Raw genomic sequence first — 26,464 nt, 5'->3', positions numbered from 1 at the left:
TACTGGCACTGACCTCCTGGCCTGGGAGGAGCCACTGCATCTGCCTCCAGGAATGTGGGGCCTATAGAGACACCAAGCCCAGGAATGCCTGCATGGGGCCCAAAGCTTTAGCTCCAGAAAATTCTGAGAGCTCCCAGCTCCCTGCCCATTTCTCTCTTTCTCCCCGGGAAGCTGCCTCAGGCTGCAGGGAAAATCCTGGACAGTTAGATTTCAAACAAAGCTTAGCAGCCATGGGGATTTTCCTGGCAGGTGCCAACCCCGTGCCCGGACAGAGCCTGAGTGAATGGGCGTAGGTGGATCCCCTGCCCTACGCGGTCCTCGCGGAGTGAGAGCCCCGCCTCTTGACTGGTTTTCCCAGGTGCTGAGGTAATTTTGAAAACTGCATCACCCTCTGGGAGACTCATCATAGTAGAGGTTCTGACAAGTCTCGCAATAAGAAACTCACTTGTTACAGCCAGCGTTCACCAAACTTATTTGTCCACAGACCTCTCTTATGGAAGCAATTCGATGACTGTTTTGGAGAACTGGTTTCTACAGAGCACATACTGTCATTGTTGGCCTGGGCATTGTCTCTGAGGGCCCCTCAGCTTTCAGATTCCCCTGTTGAAAACCTTAGTTTATCAGAACCTTGCCTGAGGGCAGGTGCAAGGGAAGAGGGTGAGAGAGAGGTTCTGAGTTCAGAGTGAGGGGGCTGGAGGTACAGGGGAAAGGAGAGGCGGGTAAGGGTGTGTGTGTGCATGTGGGTGCAAGAGAGAAATGGAGAAGGGGGAGCGTCGGGGAGAGAGTCGGCGAGAGATACAGATAGCCAGTTATCAGGAGAGACAGAAGGATTACAAGGGTTGAGAGACACAGAGAGAGAGAGAGAGAGAGAGAGAGAGAGAGAGAGAGAGAGAGAGAGAGAGAGGGCTGGGCTGCGTACAGTCCGGCTGGTGGGTGGGGAGGACCTTCCTCCCTGCAGTGACTCTTCCTCTGGGCCCATCACTGATTAATCCCCATCCTGCTCGGTCCGGGGGAGCTAGTACAGGGGCCGATGGCAGGTGCCTGGTGTACCCAGTGAAGGCCTCCAGGAAAGGAGCTTCCATGAATCATTGACTGGCCTTTCATTGTGCTGGAACCAGCTGGGGCTGGTGTGCGTGCCAAGCTCCTGGAGCTGTGGGTAAAGGTGGCGCAGGCTGGAGGGAGCCCAAGCTGAGCCAGATCTCATCCAGAGCCTTGGAAACAGGCCGATCCGGGGCTGTCAGGATGTGCTCGGCACACCAGGGCTCCCGCGCCACCAGAGTTGGCTGCAGCTGTTGGAAGTGGGCTAGGAGTCCAGGGCCCAGAGCACTAGGCCTACCTCTGCTACCCTCTTACCATGGAACCTTGGATGCGTTCCTTCTCCTCTCTGGGCCTCGGTTTCCCCAGCTGTACGATGAGGATTGAATTTGAGAGTCCAAAAAGCCCCTCTCAGATCTAGGATTTTGCTCAAAGTCCTTTCAAAACCTCATGCCTGGAGGCCTCTCCTCATGTGTGGGCCCGGGGGTCTTGGCATTCACACCCCAGCTCATACCTCTGCCGTTCTTCCTAAGGCCCACTGGGCTCTGCGCTTGCTGTGGGGAATGCAGAGGGATGGAGGCCTTGGGTCCGTCCTTGGAAGCTCCAGGATGCTTTGGGAGACCCGACATCCCCCATGGCCAGGATTGGTCCGTCCAGCTCTGAAAGGCACAGGACTGTGCTACACCTGTCCTCCCCAGTCGTCCGTGCCTCTGCTGGGCTGGGCGACCTGGAGCACCCCTCCCCCAACTTAGTTTCCCCATAGCACGGCGCTGGGAGGGAGGTGGGTCACTCTGGGCTCTCATGGAGGCTGGGCCCACACACCATCATTCCCAGCCCTCTCTGCCCCGGCTGCTGGTGCTGGAGACCCAGGCCCAGCCCCCTGCCAAGGGAGGAGGGCGCCTGGGCAGAACCTACAGGCTGGCCCTCATTCCACATACTCTGGGGCTTCCCAGGGTGGAAACACCACCCTGTACCTCAGCAAAACTCTTGGGGGAGCCAGAGAGGACCCTTCCCAGGGCTGAGCACGCCCAGGGGGACCATTTCCAAGGCCTTTCTTGCATGCTCACATGGCCCTACGCTCCTCTTTCTGGCCGCTAATCCCTTGTGGGCCCCACAAGGCAAGTTCTGGGCCTTAATGCATTGAGGAGGGAGTCGGGAAGGAGGCGGGTTGGGCTCCTTAGCAGGTCAGGCTGGGAGTAGAAGCTGCCTGTTCGCTTGGGTATCCTGGGACAGCTGTGTCTGCATGTGGGGACCGTGGGGATGAGCTATGATGACGCCAGGAAGCTGAGAAGGTCTGGGGGTGATCAAGAGTTGCCCAAATCCCCCACACCTACATCCCTGCACCCATTAAAGAGCTGGGGAATCTGAGGCCGGAGAGAGGGGCCCTTCACTCATTCACCTGGGGGCTCCGTCCTTGCTAGGACTAGAGCTCTTCCTGCTGCCCGAGCTTGCTCTGGCCCTCATCCCTGGCTGTCTTTCACTGGGATCATTTCTTGTCTTTGCCTTTCCCTATCGCTGCGGGGCAGCCCTAATCCATCTCTGCAAAGGCCTTTTCAGCCCCCAGAACTGCTCTGAGCACAGTGGGTGCCCAGGCATGCTTGCCAGACTCACCTGGCTCCCCGTTCTGATTTCGGCCCTCTCATCTTGCCCACCAGTGCACCTCCACTGGTCATGGGGTGAGGGAAATGTCTGCTGAACAAAAGAGAAGAAAGGAAAGGGGTGTCCAGGGGATGCAGGCCTTGCAGGCTGGACCTCAACGGGAAGCCAGAGGCGCTGTTTCTCCAGGCACCAAGTGAAGGGATCACAGGGTAGGCAGAGAAGATGGGCGCACAGGCCAGAGGAGCCGCTGGGGAGGAGTCTGGCCTGGGTGCTCTGAGCCGACTCCTTAGGCTCCAGGCTCTCGGTGCCTGGGAATTTCAGGATGGATCTGGGCTTTGGAGATGGGGGATCCTGGACTGGGGTCAGAAGGGAGCCTGGAGCCCTCAGAGTGGTCCGTGAAGGGGCAAGGGGAAGCCCATTTGCAATGTCCTGCTACATCTTTGCACTGTGCAGGATTCTCATATATATTGCTTTGCTTGATACTCATAAATGAGCTGAGAGTTAGGGATTCACTTGTTCATTCAATGGAGAAATATTTCTGGAGCTCCTATTATGTGTCGAGCATTGTTCTGGGTACTGAGTATTGAACAACACAGACAATGCTTACATTTTAAAGATGAAGAAAGTATAAATCAGAGAGGTTAGGCAACCAACTCAAAGTTGCACAGCTAGAAAGTGCAGAGCCAGGATTCAGAGCCATGGTCTGGGCCCAAGTTCTCTCCATTTCTTCGTACTGGTGGAGTAGAAAGGCAGTGTGGTGAAGAGGACAGAACCTCAAACTGCCTTGCTGTGTGAGTGAAGGCAAGTCACTTCCCCTCCCGACTTTGAGGAACTTGACCAAGCAGTCTGGAACTGCTCCTGGGAGGCAACAACAGAAATTAAAAATTTCAATGGGGACAACTACCAGTTTTTGAGCAAGTTCTATGCATCAGGTCCTGCAACATCCATAGGGAGCCCCTGAAGGTTTTCTGAGCAGGAGAAGGGGCACAGCAGAGCATCCCTGAACTCTGTTTGCCCCGGGGCCTCTCCTAGTTCCCCAAGACCTCTGGTCCTCGAGTTATCAGGGGAAACAGCTGAAGCTTTGGACAAACAGGAGGGACCGGCAGGGACCCAGGGACATATGGTTTATAAATAAGGGGGCTGGCTGGGGCGGGGAGGGTGAGGATCAAGCTGCAGGGAGAAGCCAGGAGAAGGCGTCAGGGGACAGCCGGCCCCTCCTTCACGGACCACCTCTCCCACCCCGGGGGGCAGGGAGCTCTTGCCCCGCCCCAGGGCCTCAAAGGGGGGACCAGGGCTACTTTCTCCACGAATCTTCCAGGCTCAGCCCAGCTGCCATGACTGCACCAGCCACCCTGCTGTGCAGATGAGAGCTCGGTGCCCAGAGAAGATGGGTATGGGCAGTTGGGTAGGGAGAGAGGAGGTGGAAGGGAGAAGAGGGGAAGAGGAGGGGGAGGGAGGGAGGGATTTTACCTGGGGCAGGGGAGGGCAGGTGGGGGACGTCTGTACCTCACGTGGAACACAGTGGTGGCCTCCTTTCTTACCTCTCCCTGTACATTTTAACTTTTTAAAATTACATTGAAAAATAACATATTTATACAATAATATATGTAGCCCATGGGCTCTGGAATCAGACTGCCTGGATTAGAATCCAGGGTCTCATATCAGCTATGTGATCTCCAAAAGAATCACTGGTGCCTCAGTTTCCTCATCTGTAAAATGGGGACCCACCTCACAGAGGATTAAATGAGCTCATGTATATAACGTGCTCATTAAAGGGCCTGGTACATAGTAAACTTGATATAAGTAGTAATTATTGTAGAGCTAAAATATTAAGTTTAATAATACAGTAAACACCCATGAGTCCATCACTCATCCCCCAAACTAGAACATTTCCAGTAATTTGCATCTAGCTATGTGTCCCCTACTCCCTGAAGACCCCTTAGAGGTATCTACTATCTTGAATTTTGTGTTTATCATTCCTTTGCTTAAAAACAGGCTTTATTTTTTTTATCATGCACATATATGCGCCTAATCCATCTATTGTTTAATGATCTTCCTTTTGAGATTTATGGAAATGGTAGCATATTGTAGATACTTTTCTGGGGTGTTCCCTCCATCTTCAGTTTCTGAGATTCACCCATCCGTCACCTGTGGCAGGAATTCATTTATTGTGGAGAATTTGCCACCCTTGGTTTCTCCCAGCTGCTCTTGCCCTCTCCTGACCACTGGCCACACTGTAGCCAGGGAGGGTCTTGCACAGAACAAATCCCACCACCGGTGCTGCTACAGCCTTGGAGCCTTTCAACCTCCACCCCTGCAGCCCTCTGCTGGCCCTCCTCAGCCCCCAGCCCAGTCCCTGGATGCAGGGCCACTTCCCCGTCTCCCATTGCTCTGGGAGGAGTGGCTGGCCAGGTAGCCCCCTAGCTTTGCTTCTGACCATCTGTGTGACCCTGGGTAGGTCTCCTGCCCTCTTTGGGCCTCTGGCTCCCCACCTGTGAGGAGAGTGGGTGAAGGAGTCCATCCTTCCTCGGCTACAGAGTCCTTCCTCTGCCTGCAGGGGGCACCTTGCCCCATCCAGAAAGTAAGGACAGTGTGTGTGGGGTGCAACCTCATTCTCTCCTCTCACTGGGGCCCGCAGGGGCACCTTTCCTCGGTGAGAATCCCACAGAGCTCTGGGGACTCTGCTCCCAGCACCTTCAGTTACTGTGTAATCTCTTTAACACCAAAATAAGCCATTGAAATTTTGAATCAGAACCTTGCAGTGAATGATAGCATGGAACTTGGGCCACAGACAGCACCCGAGGCTGGGAACCTGGAGACCTGGGTCCCAGTCCCAACTCAGAGAACTTACTTCCCGTGTGACCTCGGGCACCTCAGTTTCTCCTTCTGCAACATAGGGGCAGTTATCCATGCTGGGCATGTGCCAGGGACAGTTATCCCTCACACAGAGCACCTCTCGTCAGGCCTGGCTGGAGATAGCCTGCTCCAGGAGGAGGGGAAAGTCTCGGGGAAGTTTAAAGTTTATAAGAAAGGAGTTATCCATGCACACATCAAAGCGCCTTCTTCAGTTAGAGGAAAACAAAGTGTCACATTGTCCTCATGTTGCCTCGCTGAAGGCCAGTGCTCTTCCGGCACCCCACCGCCCTGCCCGCACCTTGTCCCGCCCTGCCCCGCCCCCATTGAGCAGGTGTTCCTGCGGGGCCGTAATTTCTGCTCAGGGGAGAAATCCCTTTGGGACTCGATTGACCTAAAAAACTTAGAAACTGATTTGCCCTCCGAGCCCAGAGAATATAAGTATCCCTGGCCCTGGTCCTCATCTTGACCCTGACCCTGGCTGGAGACTGAGCCCTGACCTTGACCCCAGTCTGAGCCCCAAACCTGGTCCAATCCAACTCAGACCCCAGGTAGATGGCAGGCTGACCTGTGACTCGGGACAGAGATTGAGCCCTGACCCAGGCCTCAGGCAGAGCTGGGTCATGAGTACATGTGAGAATGATTATGGCTTCAGGCAGCCAGAACGCCTGCGGAGCCCCAGCTAAGTGGGGTGCCCCCTCAGACGGCCAAGGATGGGGCTTCTGTCCGTAGGGATCCACTCTGAGGCCCCAGCACCCCAGCTCCTGTGCTAGCCTGTTCCTGCCCTTGAGGAAAGGACAGACTCAGGGAACAGGAAGAGGGGCTAAAACTCAGCCAGGTATACGGCTCGCTCTGGCCTTGCTCTGAATACCCTCTGTCTGAAGCCCACCCCGGCAAGGGAGATCCCGGCCAAATATCCAGAAATAGCTGCACCCTGAGGCCTGTCCACCAGCTACAAGACCCCAGCCGCAGTTATGGACACGCCTGGAGCCACCTGAGGCCGCTTTCCAGCTCGGCCCCTCCTGCGGGAATCAGGAAGAGGCAGCAGTTGCTGAGCATCACCACCAGGCGGCAGCAGACAGAGGCAGGCCTGAAAAGCCACTGTGGCTGGGTTCCCTGGGAGTTTTGCTGTGGGTTGGAGGGGCTTTCAGGGAGGACCTTGATGGTCTGTTTAAAGACGCCCAACTGCTTGTGGTGCAGACATATCCCAGCCTGACATCTACAATACCCACCGGTGACAAGGAAAAATTAAACGCTAGCTACTGTGATCTTTTACCTTTAATTTTAATTTTCCAAGTAGTGCACAAATACATTTTTCTTAAACACTGGAATATCGGAGTTAAAGCTACTGTTCCATGTGACCATTCCTCACATTCCATAGCCTGTCCCTTTCCTCTTTTCTCCATTTTTAGGATTTTGATGTGGGAGCTTCCAGACATTAAAAAAAATACTTTTATATATACCAATATGTAAGATTTTTCTACATATAATTGTATCATCTGTGAACAGAGGTAATTTTATTTTTTCCTTTCCAGTTTAGGTACCCTTTATTTCTTTTTCTTGCCTAAATATTCTGGCTAGAACTTCTAGTACTATGTTGGCTAGAAGTGACAAAAGCAGACACCCTGTCTTGTTCCTCATCTTAAGGAAAAAGCTTTCCGTCTTTCATTACTGAATATGATGTTCACTGTGGGTTTTCATATGTGGCCTTTATCAAGCCAGGGAAGCTCCCTTCTGTTTTTAGCATATGGAGTGTTTTTATCTTGAAAGGGTATTAGATTTTGTCAAATGATTTTTCTGTACCCGTGGAGATGAGCCTGAGTGCTTTCCTCCTTCACCCATTAAAATCTAATATTTTGTATGTTTTGTTTAAATTTCTTGCTGTTAAGGTAGAAGGAGAGTAAATCATTCTCTTGTTACTCTGTCTTGCAGGGAAGCAGAAGTTCCTCAAGTATATATTTTTGAAATCTCTCCATGTTGATACAAATAGCATTAGTTTATCCTTTCAATGCTTTACAGTATTCTGTTGTATGAATATATCACATTCTATTTAGCTATTCCATTATCATTGGACATTTGTGTTGTTTTCTGGGTTTTACTACACATTATAAATAATACTGCCCTCTGGAACAAATATCTAGAAGTGGAACTTCTGTTTTATAGGGTATGTTCATTTATAGATTTAAAAGATTATATTATATTGCTTTTCAAAGTGGATATACCAATGTCCACTCCCATCTGCACGATATAAAAGTACCGTTTCCCCACATAATTCCAAACATCATATTATCAGACATACAATTTTAGGCAATGTGATAAGTGAAAAAGAGTAACTCATTATTATTTTCATTTTCACTTTCTTGAGTATTAGTGATGTTGAGCATTTCTTTATCTGTTCATTGGTCCTGTCTTACTTATTTTCTGAATTGCCCGTTTATATCCTTTGCTCACTTTTCTGTTGGGTTATTTTTCTCCTTATCATTAATTTGTGGGTTTTTTAAAATACATTTTTGATACTATATCTTTGTCATTGTTGGTTGCAAATATTTCTTTCAGCCTGTAGTTTGCTTGTAGTTTTATTTATGGGGTCCTTTCTCTCTCTCTCTCTTTTTTTTTTTTTGCGGTACGCGGGCCTCTTACAGCTGTGGCCTCTCCCGTTGCGGAGCACAGGCTCCGGACGCGCAGGCTCAGCGGCCACGGCTCACGGGCCCAGCCGCTCCGCGGCATGTGGGATCTTCCCGGGCCGGGGCACGAACCCGTGTCCCCTGCATCGGCAGGTGGACTCTCAACCACTGCGCCACCAGGGAAGCCCTATGGGGTCCTTTCTTGAATATACGTTTTCTTTAATACTGATGTGGTCAAACTTATTAATTTTTCTTTATGGTTTTAATTTTGTATGTAAGAAAGTTTCCTTTCTTCTGAGGTTATAAAAACAAATTTCCGTTTTTGGAAAAAAATATTATTTTGTTGTTTTACAGTTGGGACTTTAAGCCTTCTAGAATTTATATTTTGTAAATGTGAGCTAGAGAGAGAATCTTATTTTTTCCGTACAAGGAATTGATTGTTCTAACTTTCTTTGCTGATGGTCCATCTTGTAACATGTTGTCCTCTATGAATTAGGCTCTATATGAGGTACTTTATATGCCTTTCCTCATCTGCTTATCCCATCCACCCTACAAGCAAGGTATCATCCTCATTTTTCAGATGGAAAAACTGAGGTTCAGGAACGTTAAATAACTTGCCCAAGGCCACACAGCTGGTAAGTGGTGGAGTCAAATTTTGAACCCTGAGCAGATACAGAGATAGAGATGGTAGTTCAATGACCCTGGCCCATTCAGAAGGGACAGTGGGCCTGGGGGAACCTTGGGGAACACAAACGATTAGATCAGGGTCTCTCAACCTTAATCCTATTGACCTTTGGAGTGGATCATTTATTATTTTTTAATTTTTTTCTTTCTTTCTTTCTTTTTTCTTTTTAATTTTATTTATTTTTGGCTGTGTTTTGGGTCTTCATTGCTGTGTGCAGTCTTTCCCTAGTTGCAGCGAGCGGGGGCTACTCTTCGTTGCGGTGCACGGGCTTCTCATTGTGGTGGCTTCTCGTTGCAGAGCACAGGCTCTAGGTGTGCGGGCTTCAGTAGTTGCATCAGGCAGGCTCAGTAGTTGTGGCATGCGGGCTCTAGTGTGCAGGCTGAGCAGTTGTGGCGCACGGGCTTAGTTGCTCTGCGGCATGTGGGATCTTCCCGGACCAGGGCTTGAACCTGTGTTCCCTGCATTGGCAGGCGGATTCTTAAGCACTGCGCCACCAGGGAAGCCTGGATCATTTTTTAGATGGTTGTGAGGGCCATCCTGTGCGTGGTAGGATGTTTAAAAGCATGTCCAGTTTTTATGGTTTTTATCCCTTACATAAAAATAGCACCGTGTCACACCTCCTCCCTACCCCCCGACCCCTGGCTGTGACACTGAAAACTGACTCTAGGCATTGCCAAAGATTCCCCAGGCAACAGAATTGCTTCTTGTTAAGAACTGCTAGTTTATGTACAATGGAAAATTACTCAGCCATAAAAAGAAACAAAATTGAGTTATTTGTAGTGAGGTGGATGGACCTAGAGACTGTCATACAGAGTGAAGTAAGTCAGAACGAGAAAAACAAATACCGTATGCTAACACATATATATGGAATCTAAAAAAACAAAATGGTTCTGATGAACCTAGGGGCAGGGCAGGAATAAAGACACAGGTGTAGAGAATGGACTTGAGGACACGAGGAGGGGGATGGGTAAGCTGGGACGAAGTGAGAGAGTGGCACTGACATATACACACTACCAGATGTAAAATAGATGTTAGTGGGAAGCAGCCGCATAGCACAGGGAAATCAGCTTCGTGCTTTGTGTCCACCTAGAGGGGTGGGATAGGGAGGGTGGGAGGAAGACGCAAGAGGGAGGGGATATGGAGATATAGGTATACGTATAGATGATTCACTTTGTTATACAGCAGAAACTAACACAACACTGTTAAGCGATTATACACCAATAAAGATGTTAAAACATTAAATTCGTTACAAAAAAAGAATCGCTAATTTAGATAATAATTACTAGTAGTATTAATATCAATTATTAGCCCTCAGTAATACTAATTGACATAATTATCAACAGTGATCACTGCGGTATTTGATCTTGGGCTGTTGTCTCTCTGTAGCTAGGGGACAGAGGCTCTGGCTCTCCCTTAAAGATACACCTGGTCAGTGCTCTGCTTCCGGCACTGCATCCTCGCTCAGCCTGTCAACAGAGGGGCTCTGCTTCGTCCTGCAAATGTGCGAGCTAGTTGTGGTGTGAGACCTGCCCCAGGTCACGGCCAAGCACATGAAAACGCTTGTGCAAGGGCAGGAATGTCTGGGCTGGGGACGCTTCATGTTTTCTTTTCAAGCTATTTTTCTTTGTTGGTGATGACCACCAATGGAAAAAGAAAGCCCTGCTGATGTAAGACGATTCCTCAATCCAGACGTGGCAGGGGCAAGGAGCTTCATCATTCGTGATTCGCGTTAGGCTGTAAGCACGTCTGTGTCACAGTGTCTGGCCCGCCAAGCTCCGGGAATGCAGACCCGGCACAGATGCTGGGACCTGCCAGGTATTGGCACATTCAGGGCCCTTGAAGATCAAATGCGCTTTCCAACCCCCCGGTGCCGTGGAGGATCCAGGGCAAGTTAGAACACCGGCTGTAGCCTGGCCAGTTGGGATGCCTCATTTTAAAGTCTAAAACGATAATACAAATAACCAGGCAATGAATATGGAAAATAATCTGAGCTGTTGTGTAGGTCCTCCTGTTTATGTCCCTGATAACAGTGGTTTTGCCCCATTCAGGATGGCTCAGCTCCATGAATCTTCTTGCACGTTTCCTGTGTTTCTGTGTTGCCATGAGGACTTCTGGAGAGACTTGACAAGGTCCCCCTGTAAAACCCAGAGCCTGGACACCTGCAGACTTCACCTCGCCATCCAGGCTGGCATCCTTGCCGGGAACAGAAATGAGGTTTTGCTGATATGTCACCTTCTCGACCAGCCCATATGGGTGCTTCGTGATTGCCCAGCCCTTTTCTAAGCTCATTCCTACTTTGCAGCCTCCACTGACACCCTATCCACCTCTGCTGGGTCCCCAGGGCTCTGAGTTCACCCTCCAGCACTGTGGATGAAGCTGGGATCACAACCAAACTGGGGGCTCCCTGAGGGTGGGCCCAGGCCCTCTTCTTCTTCTCTGAATCTCTCCAGGGTGGGCCCGCAGAGGGCTGGGCTCAGAGAAGAAAACGATAAAGAATACTGACCTACTGGGGTAAGAGGTGTCCTGTGGCTGTCATTTCTCTGTGACCTTGGTGTCAGGACAGACATGGGCTGACTTACAGACAGAGTGGAGGGGGGTTGCAGGGGCCCACCCCGTTTCTCCTGGGAACGTGGAGTCCCACCCCAAGGCCGGGGCTGAGATGGGCACGGTGTCCTGTAATCCTGCTGAATATTCAGCCGTTCTGTCCCCTTCGCTGGCTCCTGCCTATGCAAACAGCCACCTGGGAAGGGGAGGCAGACGGTGTGCTGGCAGCGGCGACAGGAGCAGGGGACAGTGGGCAGGAGAGCGGGGCTGACCGAGGCTGACCGAGGAGCCGCTGCTACGCCCCTGCCATGGACAGCAAGGGGTGGGGTGCCTGCCTCCTCTGCTTGCTGTGCCCCTTACCCACCGTGAGTAGCCAGCTCAGACCCTCCTGCCCCTCCCACTGGCTCAAGAGCTGGGAGCCACAGGGCCATACTGGGGTCCACCCTTCACCAGCACAGGCGTCTCTCTACCAGGCCAGTGGTAGATGAACTCTTCATCTCCTCCGCGGCCCCCTCCTCTCCTCCCCCACCCTTCCCAGGCAGCCTGCTCATCCCTGGGGAGCTCCGACAAGCAAACGGTCCTTCCTGGGGCTGAACGGAATTTGCTTGCCCGTTGCTCCCCCCAGGGCCTGTCTGCACCCTCTGGGGGCCACAAGACTCTGTCCCCAGACAGTACTTCCGCCTCCCCTTCACACCCCAAGTCTTATCCACACCCCCTCCTCCGACAAGCTCCCCAGAGCCCTCTGTCTCCCCACGAGCCCTGGAGCCACTCCGTTTGGCTGCTTCCTTTGAAGAGGGTGTGGCCAGGGACTGACAGGCCCTGGGTAGTAAGTGAGCAGCTGCTCCCCTCCAGCATTTGGGGGACGCTTCCTTGCATGATATGCCCTGGGGCCCTGAGAAGCTGTCCAGCTCGGAGGCCTAGAGTGCTGGAGAACGGGCTGCCAGGAGGGGGCCCTCTCTGAATGTGCCACATTTCCCCAGCATGCTTTCCCGGAGTGAATGCAAGTGACAGGGACGCGGGGACCAGGATGGGAGACACGGGTCCCGGGGAGGCAGCTGCAGCTCCCAGGGACTCCTGAGAGCCCGCTCTACTGGCTTGTGTGTGAGTGTGTGTATGTGGGCGGGGGCCCGAGCCGCGCCTCCCAGGCACTGTGCTGCACCTGTCCCTCGGGCATGGCCTTTAGGCTTGAATCCTGGAGCCGTGAAACTAGCTGTGTGATCTGTGCAAGTCCTTTCCTGAGCCTCACTTTGTAAAAGAAGAGCACAGTGTCTTCCCGCCAGGGCTGCTGTGCATGAAGTCAGATCTGACTTGTCAAAGGCTGGGCATGGGGTGCAGTGTGGGAGACTTCTACGCCCTCCCCTCTTCAGTGAGGGGTGCCTCCTGCCTCTCATCTGTGTGCACCCTACAATGAATGCTCTATTTTTAGGAGGGGAGACTGAGATCCCGTGGGGGTCATTCAGCTGCTGGTGGCAGGGTCAGGGCCAGCACCAAGTCATTGTTTCCCAGTGTGGCCTCCATCCTGCACAGACCCCGGGTTAGCTGTAGTCACGGTCAGCAAGGCCGAGGTACACAGGGTGACAGAGTCTCCCCTCAGGAGGAGTGGGTCCGGTACAGGGGCCAGATGATCCCCGAGCCCTAGGTGAGTGGGGCGGGGTTTGGGTAAGTCTTGGAAATGTCCACCGTTCCCCACCCCGTACCGTCTCCACCTGTTACCACACATCTGGGTCATGAGTTGGGCTTCCCTGAATTTTCCTCCCCTTAGGAACTGTGAGGGCTGTCTGTCTCTCCTTTCGGTGGGAGGCTTCCCACCAGGGACCCTAGTTCTTTTGGCCTCAGTGGTTCCCTAGTCAGGCCCTGAGAAGGTATCCCAGGAAGGGATGGGCTGCAGACGTGGAGGGAGTGGAAGGGCAGATGGAGCCCACAGTCCCATATCAGGTGAGTCTGCCCTCCCCGTCTACCCACTTCTGACCATCAGACTGCTACTGGGGACATGTAGGGGAGATAAGACGGGGGCTCTGCTCTGAGATGGCTCCTGGGTCCCTGAGTCCCGGGGAGGAAGCCAAGAGGCACCACCAGGTTGGAGACCCAGAGGCTGGGCGGCAGGTGGAATCTGTAACCTGAGGTCCCAGGGGCCCAAGCAGGAGGTGGCAGAGCTGAGCCCAAGCTGGATTTGGGCGAACAGGGTCAGCAGATCAGGACAGGGGTGTCCTTCCCCATAGGGCAGGGCCGGTAGGGGTGAGCCTACTTACTGGGCTGGGTCTCCAGGTCCTCTCCTAGCCCACTGGCCTGTCCTTGGGTCCCTTCCATGTGGTCACCTACTGTCCACTGTCCCCGCTCTGGTGTTTGAAGTCCCTCCTCTCTGACCCCAGCCCCTGTCTCGCATCCCCTGTGCTCCTTGCCGTGCCTGGATTTCTGTCAAAGGACACTGGGCGTTAATTAAACACCTGCTGATACAGACTCTGTGCCGGACATTGGGGCTCGTGTGTGCATGCGTGTGTGTGTGTGGGTGCGAGGATGGCCATGGGAAGGGCTCTCCCCTCACTCAGCTCAGCTGCGTCTGCCCACTCCCTTGTCTGTGCACATTCTTTGTCCCAAGTGCTCTTTTCCTCACCAATTAAAAAAAAAAAAAACTCCTTTAGTTTCAGGTCCGGCTCAAATGCCACCTTCTCAGTCCCTGTGAGAAGGGCCACCCTCCCATAGTGCCTGTCCTGCCTCTGATCAGTTTGTATTGGCTCTATCAGGACCGGGTTTTAGCTCCCATCCTCACTCCACGCCTCCCTGTGAAATCCTTGGGGACAGAAATCTACACTGATTGAATTTGATGTGCATGTGGTACACAAATGTGGGCTGTGGGTCATGTTCACAGTGTAAGGAGCACGTCTTGTAAAGCTGGGTTCCCTCACGTGTATCTGTCTGGGGCTGTGCCCTGTTGGACAGTCCATTTCAGTTTTTCTCCAGTCTGGGGCAGTGGGAGGGAGAGGTGTTAAGAATTCCTGCCTTTGACTCCCAGCTTCCTAGAGAACTTGTTAAAATGCAAAGTCCTAGATCCAGCCATAGATCTCTGCATATTCTTGACTCCGTCCCAGGTGATCTGCAGTTAGATCATGAGGCACACTCTCAGAAATGCTGCTAGAGGGTTTCCAGAAAAACAGCTTCTTTACCAGCTTCCAGGGATCATTCCCTGTGGTCACCGGGTGGCACCAGGCTCTGGGAAACTCCTTCCTGATGACTGAGTCACACCACAAACCCATTATCCCTCCATGTATCTGTCCGTTACCTACCCATCCATCTTCACGTGCATGCCCTCAGCCATCCACCTGTCCACCCATCCACCCATCCATGCATGTATTCACGCATCCCTCTATCTATTCACCTATCTATTGTACGTATGTTCACTCATTCTACCAGCCGGCCACACAGTTACCCGTTCATTCATTCATCCATGAATCCACATTCATCTGCTCTTTCACCTCATTCAGCTACTCATTCACGTATCCGTCTATCCTCTCACTTACTAATCTACCCATTTTTTTCACATATCTTTGTCAGGGTACCTCTGAAAGCAGAGCCTGAGACAAAGGCATCTGTGTAGGTAGTTGCATTAGTTTCCTATTGCTGCCGTAACAAATTACCACCAACTTAGTGACTTAAAACGGCACAAATCTATTTTCTTACAATTCTGGAGGTCAGAAGGCCAAAATGGTTTTCAGTGGCTTAAAACCAAAGTGTTGGTAGGGCTGCATAGTGCTTTCTGGAGACTGTAGGGGAGAACTCGCTTCCTTGCCTTTTCCAGTTTCTGGATGTCACCTGCATTCCTTGGTTCATGACCCTACACCTCCAAAGCCAGCAGTGTAGCATCTTCATCTCTCTCTCTCTCTCTCTCTCTCTCTCTCTCTCTCACACACACACACACACACACACTCACACACATACTCCTCTGCTTCTGTCAGAATATCTCCTTATCTCACCCTGACACTCCTGCTTCCTTCTTATAAAGACCCCTGTGATGACATTGGGTCCACCCAGATAATCCAGGATAATGGCTCCATCTCTAGATCATTAACTTAATCACATCTGCGAAGTCTCTTTGTAAGGTTGCATAGTCACAGGTTTCAGGGACTAGGACATGGACATTTGGGGGGGCCGTTACTCTGTCTACCAAGGAACTTTATGCAGAATTGCCTTCGGGGAGTGGGAGTACAGAGCAGGGGAGTAAAACAAAGAAGGAAGAAAGGCTGCTACACGGATGCATTATTGAGTTGGCCATCTCTGTGAGATCTTCTGAAGACTTTTGTTTAATGTGACTCAGAACTTACTTCCATGAAATGAAAAGGGGAAGCAGCCGTCCAAATCTCTACTCTCTCTGCCTCCCTCCCTTCCTGCGTGTCTGCCTTTCGTCCAAATACCCATTAAGCATACCTGGATGAGTCGGGCCCTGTGCTTAAGAGCACGGCCGTGGAAATGAATCAGGCTTTATCTCTGTCTTCAGGTCATTAGACCAGTAAACCCAGAAGAAGCATCCAGCTGGCTCAGCTCATCCCATTCACTGTCTCCTGCAGGTACTGGGCCACGTGCACCCAGAGTGTGACTACATCACCCAGCTGAGAGAGGATGAGCGAGCTTGTCTGCAAGCGGCAGAGGGGGTGTCCAACTCCACCTTTGGTACGTGGCTTGGGAGGGCGGGGGTGGCTTGTCACGGATTTCCTGATCTCCTCCAGCCTCCCATTCAGGATGGCGGACAAGCCTGTCCCCTGGCCTGGGTCTCCTCTGCTCCCATCTCGCTGTCTAGGCTGCCCCAGGACCTGGGATGGGCTGCTGTGCTGGCCGACGGCAGGCTCTGGAGAGTGGGTGAGCCTCCCCTGCCCGGCTTTCTTCTCTCACTTCAGCTCAGAGCCAGGTGAGGGGCGATGGGGGTGTGCTGGGGCAAGGGGGGGACGCGGACGTGACGTGGTTTCATCTGGCGGTGGCAGAATGTGGTGGCCACACCCCTGGCTCGGGGGCCAGGCAGACCTGGATTGAGCACCGCCTTCCCCCTTCTCCTCTTTCAGTGTGACCTTGGGCGAGTCAGTCACCCTCCCAGACCCTCAGCTCTCTGACCTCCCGTGACCTGGGGAAAACAAGAGCACTAACTGCACGGAGGGTGGGGTTAATGATTGGGGCTTGGCAGTGCTGAACTCAGGGCCTGGAATTGAGTAAATGTCCTCTGGGAAGTTGCCTGCTTCACCTCCCTGGCCTGGATGTCTGGGGTGGACGGTCCCTCCAGGGGCAGAGAGGGCCTCCTTTCTCCCCCCTGCCCTTAGGACGCTGGAGGCCCAACTTGCTACTCTGCTCCTCAAGGGAACCATTCTTTCAATGAACAGAAGGTGAGTCTGAGGCCAGAGAGGAAGTTCCTAGACCGTGTCCCAAGCAGGCTGGGCCTGGACCCCAGGCCTCTGGAGAGAAGGTTCCTCTCTCTCTGCTGCAGAGATGGGCTGTCTGTGCAGACCCTGCCAGGGTCATTCCCCGGCTCCCCAACCTCTCCTGGGGAGAGAGGAGCAGCTGTCCTGACAAAATCTCTCCTTCCCTGCCTCTGTTGCCTCCCAGGGGCTGGGGCCTTGAAGCGGGATTGCACCATCACGGGCTGGTCTGAGCCCTTCCCGCCCTATCCTGAGGCCTGTCCTGTGCCCCTGGAGCTGCTAACTGAAGAGGTGAGAGGCTCCTGGCATCTTGGAGGAAGGGTCGCCGTGGATGTTTGATTGGGTGGTGGACCGCACAGCTGTAGGGGCCGCCATTCCCATTGCAGTCAGCAGGTTGGAATATTCATTATAGCACATTTCCGGAAGATGGCAGCGTCTGGAAGAGAGGGGGCCTTGTGCTAACTTGCTCAAGGGAGACAGGTGGACCATGCAGCTAGGAGGGAGAGGGGAGGCAGAGGACAGGGAGGGAGACGTGCTGGCCATCGTCTTCTTTTCTCCTTGGCATACGCTCTCTGTGCCCAGGCCTCCAGGGCAGGGAGCTGAGAGGAGTTCTGGGAAACAAAGGCCCTTAGTGGTCCTGGGCAAGCTCCTTGCCCTCTCTGGCCCTCAGTCTGTGGGCAAGCGAGAGAAACCAAAGCCTGGAGTGATGTCAGCGCCCCCTAACCTAGCCGGCACACCCCACGCTTCCAAATCGAGCATGGCCTTTGCAAGGTGCCTCCACAGCCATAATCCCATATCTCTTTCCCCCCAGCCCTGAAGGCAAAGCATGAGTCTGACATTTTTTCAGATAAAAAGACTGAGTCTGGGAGGGGCGATGATTGCCTGCAACCCTCAGGGGAGCTGGGTCCCCGATCGCTCCCCTCCCCGCAAGGCTGCACGCTCCGTCCCCGTCTCCGGAGTCCCCCTCCCCGCAAGGCTGCACGCTCCGTCCCCGTCTCCGGAGTCCAGGCTTGACTTAGATGAATCCAAATCCTTGGTCTTGGAAAGAGCTTTTCCTTGCAGCTGTCCCTGGCTGTCCCCTTTATTTGGGGATGTCGTGTTCCCAAGACAGTGAGCAAGCTGGATGTCAATAAACAAGCCCGATTTCCTCCTGAGCGTTGTCACTCCACGGGACGTGCGGTTTCTGTGGCAGCCTCCCCTACCCCCAGCGACAGCCAGAGTTAAGCATCTAGCTCCCCTCCCCCTCCCCCCACCCCTCCCCTGCTTCCTCACCAGCCGACAGGCTGCAAACAAAAGCTTCGCTTCAGTTCCGGAGGGAGTTTGCTGTGGTCCCCACAGACGCCCCTGCCCCGACACGGGCAGGTTCGGGATAGAATTGAAAATGTCACCTGTTTGACTGTCAAGCCTCCCTCTCCTCAAAGGCCCAGTTGCTGAGCGTTCCTCCGTCTCCACCCTCCCCAGAAATCCTACTTCTCCACCGTGAGGGTCGTCTACACCATGGGCCACAGCGTCTCTGCCGTGGCCCTCTTCGTGGCCATCACCATCCTGGTTGCCCTCAGGTTCGCCATCCTCACCACCTGCTCCAGAACCTACGCCCTCCGCGTCGTCCACAGCACCAAGCTTGAGCCCTTACCTGGATGTGCAAGACGTTCCCAGATCTGCCATCGGCCGTTTCTAACTTTTCCTTTCCCTTCCCCCAGGCGCAGACCCCTCCCTTCACACTCCAGGTCTGGCTCCCACCTCGACACCTCTGCTTGTGTGGAACTTACTCTATTTGCTTGGAATGCCTGCCTCCTTTTTTCTCAGTGCCCTCATATCCCTTAACATTCAAAGCTCAGCTCTCATCTGCCTCAAGAGTCCTCTTTGGCTCTGCTGTGAAGCCCTTCTTGGCTAATTCAACCCTTTGATCTTTGCCCTCTCAAAGCCCCACCTCACCCCACCCCCCAGCCTGGCCTGCGCTCTTCTCTGTCTCCTGGGGATGAGCCGCCTCTCTCTGATCATCAGGGGGCTTCCCTGGGCAGGACCCTGTCCTTTCTGCCTCTGTCCTCCACACCATGAGCTCCCTGAAGGCAAGGGACTGACTGCTATTCTCTGTCCTCTCACCTACACTGAGCCCAGCCGTCCTGCAAGGTTATAGCTGAAGCCTCAAGTTCAACGCAATCCGTGCGATCCAATCTGAGGCAATCCAATCCAAGCCAGTTCAGTTCGCCTCGCGCCCTGCTCAGCCTCGCCAAGCCCGCTCTGAGCACACCCGAAGCCCCTCTCCCACCTTGCGTCCTGTTCCTCTCCCCTCCTGTCCCCTCCAGGAGGCTCCACTGCCCCAGGAACTACATCCACACCCAGCTGTTCGCCACCTTTATTCTCAAGGCGGGAGCTGTGTTCCTGAAGGATGTCACCCTCTTTCACGGCGAGGACACGGACCACTGCAGCTTCTCCACTGTAACAGCCATGGGTCGGGGTGCTGGTGCGGGTGCGGGCGAGGAGGTTGGATGAGAGATGCAGATGTGCCTGTCGGGGTAGCGGGGGGCTGACCCTGCGGCTCCCACTTTGCTAACGACAGAGCGGGAAATCACCTCTCCCCCTTCCTCCCCCTCCTTGCGGTCAAGTTCTAAATCCTCCAGCTGTTTCCTGGACGACGGTGCCCATCCACAGCGCTTCCCTTATTCCACTCTCCACTCCACATTCTGTATTCCTGTTCCATTCCCCATCCCATATCCCAAGCGGGACCCCATTTCACTCCAGCCAGCCTTTCCATTTCACACTTCCTCCGAGCACTGTCTGTCTGTGCTGGGCATGGGTATGTCAGGGCCTGGGCAGAGCCGTGTGTCTCCCTTGAGGAGCACCCCGGGTGCCTAAGGGGACAGATTATACCAGATTTTATGGGACCACTAGGTAGAGGAGAGGGCTTCAGGGAGGAGATAGCTTTGGAGCTGGGCGGGCAGCAATGATAGGGAGGGAGTGGGGAAGGCCAGGGTGAACGTGTCAGGTGTGAGAGGACCCGCTCTCATGGACAGGAGAAGCTGGGGCAAGTCCAAGAAACAGGGGTGTCATCCTGGGGGCAGGGAGGTGGGCTATGAGAAGAGACCGAAAATAAGGGAAGTTGGGCTGAGTGTGGTGGCCCAGCACTTACCAGGTACTCTGACACCGTGCTGGAAATGAACAGCTACATGAATGAACATGTGACCTTCATTCGTTAATGAAAGGCATAATAATAGTATCTGTATCGAGCACTTATGTGACAGGTGTTACGCTAAATGCTTTACATATGTTACCTCCTTTTACTTCCTACATCTATTTTCATTTTAGTCCCATATGTAGATGAGGGATGATTGGCGATGTCACCCAGCAGCTGAATGGTGGGGGAGGGGCCAAGCCTGGGCCATTCTGAGACAGATGAGCAGAGTCGTGCAGTGAATGCATGAATGCGTGCACGGGTACACGCGCGTATGTTCGCAGGACGGAGCAGTGCATGAATAAATGGTGTTCCGTATCCTCAGCTCTAGGGATTGACTGGAGCTCAGGAGGGATGCGGTGAGAGTAAAAACAGTAGCAATTCGTATACAGGGTTTCCGTTTAATCCTTATGATGAGGCCACGAGCCGGCACTGGAAGTTTTTCCTTTTAGAGATGAAAAGCTAAGGTGTGGGAAGGTTATTCAGCTGGTAAATTTGAACCCAGGCTGTCTGGATCCCAAATCTGTGCTCTTAACCACCACATTACCCTACCACACACCCCTCTGGGGCAGCCCAAGGTGGAGGAGACCTGGAGGTTTGGGGCCTGAGTGGGGTAGGGGAGACTTGGCGGGGCTCCACGGGATGTCCGGGCTCTGAAGTGCGCAGCCCCCGGCCCGCAGGTTCTGTGCAAGGTCTCTGTGGCCACCTCCCATTTCGCCACCATGACCAACTTCAGCTGGCTGCTGGCAGAAGCTGTCTACCTGACCTGCCTCTTGGCCTCCACGTCACCCAGCGCAAGGAGAACCTTCTGGTGGCTGGTCCTTGCTGGCTGGGGTGAGCACTGAGGGCTGGTTTGGGCACTGTGCGGGTGTTGGGGGATCGGGGATGCCCAGGGAGCTCACACCAAGGTCCCTTCATCTCACTCACGATGACCCCAAGGCCCAGGGAGAGGAAGGGCAGCCTACAGTCCTACAGCAAATGCTGGAGTTCAGGGCCAGGTTCCCGGTCTCCGGGCTCTCTCCTGGTCCCGCCTTCACAGTGTCCTGTGTGACTGGCTGTAGTGGTGGGAGGTGGGCACAGGATGAAGACCCCTTACTCGTGTCTTTTCTGTACCCCCTCAGGGCTTCCCCTGCTCTTCACCGGCATGTGGGTGGGTTGCAAGCTGGCCTTTGAGGATGTTGCGTGAGTCTGGGCTATCTCTTCATCACACCCGTACTGGGTCCCCATGGGGCATGGACTGGACGCTCAGGCAATGAGGCTGTCCTCCAAGCTGGGAAGAGGAGGAGAGCTCCCAGGCTTGGGAGAGGGGTGGGAGATGCAGTCGTGGATCCCACAAAAGGGGCTTGAGCCTGGGCACGAAGGGGGTGCAGAATCTCAGGGTTCGGGGCTCAGGGGGTAGGGGGCTGTAAGTGGGGGCCTTCTGGAACAGGGGGCGTGTTGGAACCACAATAAGGCAGCAAACAGACTGAGTTTTGAGAAACTCAACCACCTAGGTGGAGAGAAGGAGTGAACCCAGCTTGCATCAGGGCACGCCTTTGGAAAGTGCCTAAGTGTCTGAGAGGACATAGATAAGGCTGGTTGGGAGTAGGGTGAGGCTAGAAGGCTCAAATTCCAAAGTGAGGAACCTAGAGGCTGGTAGGTAGCGAGGAGGGAGGAGCATGGGTGCCACAGAAAAGGGCTTTCCAGCAGCTGCACTCTTCCCACCCCATCCCACCCCCACATCAGTCCCGGCCTGTCCTCTCCCCAGGTGCTGGGACCTGGACGACAGCTCCCCCTACTGGTGGATCATCAAAGGACCCATCGTCCTTTCCGTTGGGGTCAGTGCCTGGGGCCACTGTCCTCTGCTTTCTTCAGCCAACCTCCCTGGGTCCACCGAGCGGCCATACACAGCAGGAAACATGACTCCAGGCTGGGAGTCAGGACACCTGGGGTTCCAGCCTGGCTCTGCCCCAGATTCTCTGTGAGGCCCTCTCTGGACCTCAGCAGCCCATTGGTAAAACCAGCGCTCAGGCCTCTTCTAGTTCAGAGCTTTGATGAGTCTGGCGCCCTGCTTGCAGATCACCTACCACTGCAGTGAGGCTGGGCTGGGAGAGTAGAAGACGCGGCAGCTGAAACTCCTACCTGCTCCCACGTGGAAGACAGGGCAGCTCGGACTGGTTTTTGTGGCCTGGGTGAATGTACGCATTTTTGTCAGTTTTGCAGTTGTACAAAGAGGAGGCCACATGCTTTGTGCCAGAGAAGAGCCTGAGAGGTGCTGGAGGCAGGATGGCAAGGCCTGACCTCCCACCCTTGGTCCTGGGACTGGAAAGGAAGGGGGACCCTGAGCCCCCTATGGGACTGTCCAGTCTCAGTCGACAAGGTCTAGAGCAATGACCTGCACATCCATCTACCTGCACATCCCTGCCTCTCAAGGATTTGAGGTTTCTAGTCCCCAAAGATGTCCCACCCCAGGCCATTTGGGTCACCCCTGACCCTTGCCTTCCACCTTCCTACACCTCTATTTGCAGGTGAACTTTGGGCTTTTTCTCAATATTATCCGTATCTTGCTGAGGAAACTGGAGCCAGCTCAGGGCAGCCTCCACACCCAGCATCAGTACTGGTAATGTGTGTGTGTGTGTGTGTGTGTGTGTGTTTCCGGGGGTTCTGGGGACATAACTGGAGTAGGAGTCAGCATGGTTCTCTTTTATGCACGATTAGGCATCCATGATCCTGGTCCAGTGCTTGTCCCTATGTCCCCAGAGAGAATAGATACGGTTCCTGCCCTCCAGTAGGTCACAATATAGGAAGGATGGGCCTCCAAACAGCCAGTTGCCAGGCCAAATAGGCTGATGAGTGTTGGGATCAATTTCTACGGGAGCCTGTGGAAGGAGATCCTTTCTAAACAGATGGTGGGGTTGGAGTACAGTCTGGGAAGACTTCCTGGAAGAGGTGTCTTTGAACTAGGCTTTGAAAGATACATAGACTTGACTAGAGTAAATAGAGACAAGAGAATTTGGCAGAGGGAACAGCAAAATCCAGGGGCCCAAAGTAAGGAAGCCCACGGTGCATGTGGGGAGTTCTCCAGGGTGGCTGGTGTGTAGAATTGATATGGGAAACTGGTGGGAAGTGAAAGTAGGTAGGCGGCCCATGGGACTTTCTAATTCCAGCCTTGGGCTTGTTTTTTTCTGCAGGCGTCTCTCCAAGTCAACCCTTCTCCTCATCCCGCTGTTTGGAATTCACTACATCATCTTCAACTTCCTGCCTGACAGCGCTGGCCTGGGCATTCGCCTCCCCCTGGAGCTGGGACTGGGTTCCTTCCAGGTGAGGACCCCCACAGCACTCACTCCTTCCCTCTGAGTCCTTGGGCAGGAGGAAGGTGCTGCCGCCCACAGGCTTGATTGATTTCATGGTAGGGTGAGGGCAACTAGGCTCGTTATTCTTCCTTCCAGCCACTCATCCATCTATTTAAGTATCCATCTGTCTGTTTTTCTCCCATCCATCCATCTCTCTATTCATTCAACTACTCATGCACCTATCTACATATCCATCCATCTACCCATCCATTCATCCAATCTATTCAACATTTACTGAGCACCTCTTATGTGTCAGGCTCTGTGCTTAATACTAGGGGATGCAGAAATAAAGAGACTCAGAGAAACAGGCCAACGGGGCCAACAGTACAGCCTTGGCAGGCTTGCTATGACAATTAGATGTGACAATATGCCTGGCACATGGTAAGTGATGAATACGTCTACTTTCCCTTTTCCCAAACACTTGGTCCAAGTCACAGCCTGGCGGAGAGTAGGGGAAAAAGGTAGTAGGAAGACTGCAGACACCTTGAGGCCAGGCCAAGGTGATGGGGTCCTTTCTCTTTGGCCCCGCAGGGCTTCATTGTTGCCATCCTGTACTGCTTCCTCAACCAAGAGGTATGTGACTCAGGCTATCCTTATTTGTTAAGCCTTCCCTCCCACCAGTCCTAAGGCTGCCTCTCTCTTGCCCAGCCCCTGTAAATCCCCGATCAGGCCAAACACTGAGTCCTGCAATCCTTTGTGGAAATCTGTCCTGAGTTTCTGGATCAAGCTTAACCTGAATACTTCCTGTACACATCTTTTATCCATCCCTCCTCTGGGCTGGGCCAAGATTACTGTCCATTCAGCAGGAGGTGGAGAAGGCCTTTCAGGGATCAGAAGAGGGACAGGGGTGGGTTAAAAGGATCCTTTACTTCTGTGTTTCTAAAACTGAACGAGAGAGAGTGGGGGAAGGAATAAGTCGGCTCCTGGAGAGACAGGGACAAGACACAGAGGAACCAAGAAAGTCAGAGGTAGACATACAAAGTCTAGGAAGATAAATTCAAGTGCAGAGACAGGGAGGATGATGGAGAGAAAAGCCAGGGACTCTGAGAGAGAGCACCTGGAGGGGAGAGGCACAAAAAGAACAGACCAGAGATGGACAAACACATGAACAGACAGAAGAGATGGTACCGGTGCACATGTAGAACTATGGAGAGATGGTAAAGAGGAGTGAATGATAACATCCCGCCCAGAAGACACTTTGCATTTTTCCTTCAGGACAGACTTGCTTTATGGGGAGGGGTGGGAGAATTTAACTCAGCGCCCCAGACAACCAGGTCCTGTTGCTGTGCGCACAGGCAGAGTCATGGGCTCCCTCTGGTGGCCAAGGATTTGCTGTGGGCTCTGTGTTCTGCTGGAGACCTGGATGTACGTACCTGTACCCCAGCTGTGGAGCATTGCACCCCCCTATTCTGCCACCGCTGTCTCTTATTGGCTCCCTCCCCTCTGACATTCTCTGCTCCCACCCTAGCCTTTCTGAGTCTTCTGCAGCCTTATCTGGCGTCTGGATGCAGACGCAGGACTGCAGTATCTGATTGTAGTGGCTCATGGGCCCTGGGGTTGCTGAGAGGGGCGAGGAACAGCCCTGGACGAGGTGGGTGGGATCTGGAAAAGGGGATTCCACAGAGAGTTGTGAAGGGATCTGTCCCAGGAAGGGGTTTGGGGACCAGATAGTTACATGCCTCTGGAGACAGGGAGCTTACTACCTGTCAATGACACTTTCTATCATCAGGAAGCTCACCTTTATGTTGAATGGAAATCTGTCTCCTTTTTGTCTTTGTCACAGCTTAAATGCAGCTCTGTCAGAAATGTCACAGCCTCTCAGCCCCCCTTTGCCCCAGCAGCCCCTTGGAGATGTGATGATACAGACACTCCCCCGCCCCACTACATCTCCCAAGTGGCTTTTCTGTCAGTTACTCTCAATCCCCTCAATTGCACCTCCTCAGACAGAGTTTGGAGGCCTCTCTTTCTTCAGGTCATGTCCCCTGGACAGGTTCCCAGTGGCCACAGTTCAGCTCAGTGGGCAGGGGCAGGAATGAACCCCAGAGCAGGGGATGGTCTAAGCTTTTGGGGAAGACAGAGTAGTTTTTTGGCCAGAAACTCAAGAAAGCACCCATAAATATCTTTAACTGGGCCCAGACAAAGGCAGTGCTAAAAGAGAAAGGAGCCAAAGGGACTGTCAGAAATACGGGAAGGAGGAAGTAGTATCCTCTAGAGGTAGTACTTAGCAGTGGCTGTGGCCAACCATAGCTTCTCCTGCTCCAGGAATCCCTGTCTCTGTTTCTCCTGCATGGTCTCCCCCTGCACCCTCAGCCCTACTGGGGTTGAGTAAAGAAGTGACAATGGGACCTTCCTAACATCCTTCCTCTTGTCCTTGCTTGGAGGTGAGGACTGAGATCTCACGGAGATGGCGTGGCCATGATCCTGAACTTCTGCCAGCCTGGAGGACTCACGCCAAGTGGACGATGCCTTCCCACTCAAGGGCGAAGGTGCTGACATCTGTGTGCTAGGCTGGCCACATCACGTGACTAGAATCCACACCTGAACTTGGGCAGCTACCCGGGCCCACCACCCTTCAGAGGAGTGAGAGCAGTGCACCCTGGGAACCGTCAGTTGACGCTTCCACCCAAGCTGCTGCCCAGCCTTTCTTCCCTGTCCTGTCCCTGACTCTCTTTGTCCAGGTCTCTGTGGGTCCACCTCTGATTTCCTTGGTTCCTGTCTGTTCTTCTCATGTTCCTCTTCCTGGAGTCTGGGCCATAGCCCAATGCCAGAGGAGCCAATAAACTTGTAAATGAATAGATACACGTTTGAGTGAAACCATGCTCCTCCCTCTGCAGGGGAGGGATCTGTAGGCTTTATTTGAACCCCCGGCGCAGACGTGCATTTATCGCGTCTCAGTTCATGTCACGTCCCCATCACTTGTCTGTGCAAGGATCCTCTTGTTTAATTCATTAAAAAAATGTATTCTCTTTTGTCTCTACCTGTACTCCCATTCCCCTCCTCCCACAGGCAAACATTCCAATGTGTTAAATGTGAATTCTTGTGTTTCTGTGTTCTTGCAAAATGCATAGCGTTGTGTGTGTCTGTACTTCTAATTTTCATAAATGCTGTCGGTTATATGCTTCATCCTGCTTCTGATGTTTTTCCTCTCAGCTCGGTACTTTTAAGACATCCACCCTTGCTGCCATGTGCTCATCTGGTTGCCTGTTTTGACTGCCGTATGGTGC

General features: G+C 53.2%; 1 protein-coding gene across 2 annotated transcripts in view; it reads left to right on the top strand.

Moving 5' to 3' along the window:
* The window catches only part of GHRHR (growth hormone releasing hormone receptor), a 30,279-nt gene extending 4,246 nt beyond the window's left edge, over positions 1-26,033 (top strand). The window contains exons 2-14 of one of the 2 annotated variants that reach the window (XM_060156041.1): positions 10,845-11,010; positions 15,900-16,002; positions 16,130-16,237; positions 16,924-17,027; positions 18,198-18,295; positions 19,043-19,175; positions 20,589-20,742; positions 21,030-21,090; positions 21,656-21,725; positions 22,416-22,507; positions 23,079-23,208; positions 23,772-23,813; positions 25,622-26,033. In XM_060156041.1, coding sequence (XP_060012024.1) covers positions 10,846-11,010; positions 15,900-16,002; positions 16,130-16,237; positions 16,924-17,027; positions 18,198-18,295; positions 19,043-19,175; positions 20,589-20,742; positions 21,030-21,090; positions 21,656-21,725; positions 22,416-22,507; positions 23,079-23,208; positions 23,772-23,813; positions 25,622-25,747 — 1,386 coding nt within the window. In that variant the 5' untranslated portion in view covers position 10,845 and the 3' untranslated portion in view covers positions 25,748-26,033. The remainder of the gene's footprint in view (positions 1-10,844; positions 11,011-15,899; positions 16,003-16,129; positions 16,238-16,923; positions 17,028-18,197; positions 18,296-19,042; positions 19,176-20,588; positions 20,743-21,029; positions 21,091-21,655; positions 21,726-22,415; positions 22,508-23,078; positions 23,209-23,771; positions 23,814-25,621) is intronic. The other variant, XM_060156042.1, reaches the window with a different exon arrangement.
* Positions 26,034-26,464: the final 431 nt, after the last annotated feature.

Source organism: Lagenorhynchus albirostris, chromosome 8 (genome assembly GCF_949774975.1).
Source record: "Lagenorhynchus albirostris chromosome 8, mLagAlb1.1, whole genome shotgun sequence".
NCBI classification, from domain to species: domain Eukaryota; kingdom Metazoa; phylum Chordata; class Mammalia; order Artiodactyla; family Delphinidae; genus Lagenorhynchus; species Lagenorhynchus albirostris.
Note: the sequence above shows the minus strand (reverse complement) of the source record. Positions and strands in the feature narration are given on the sequence as shown.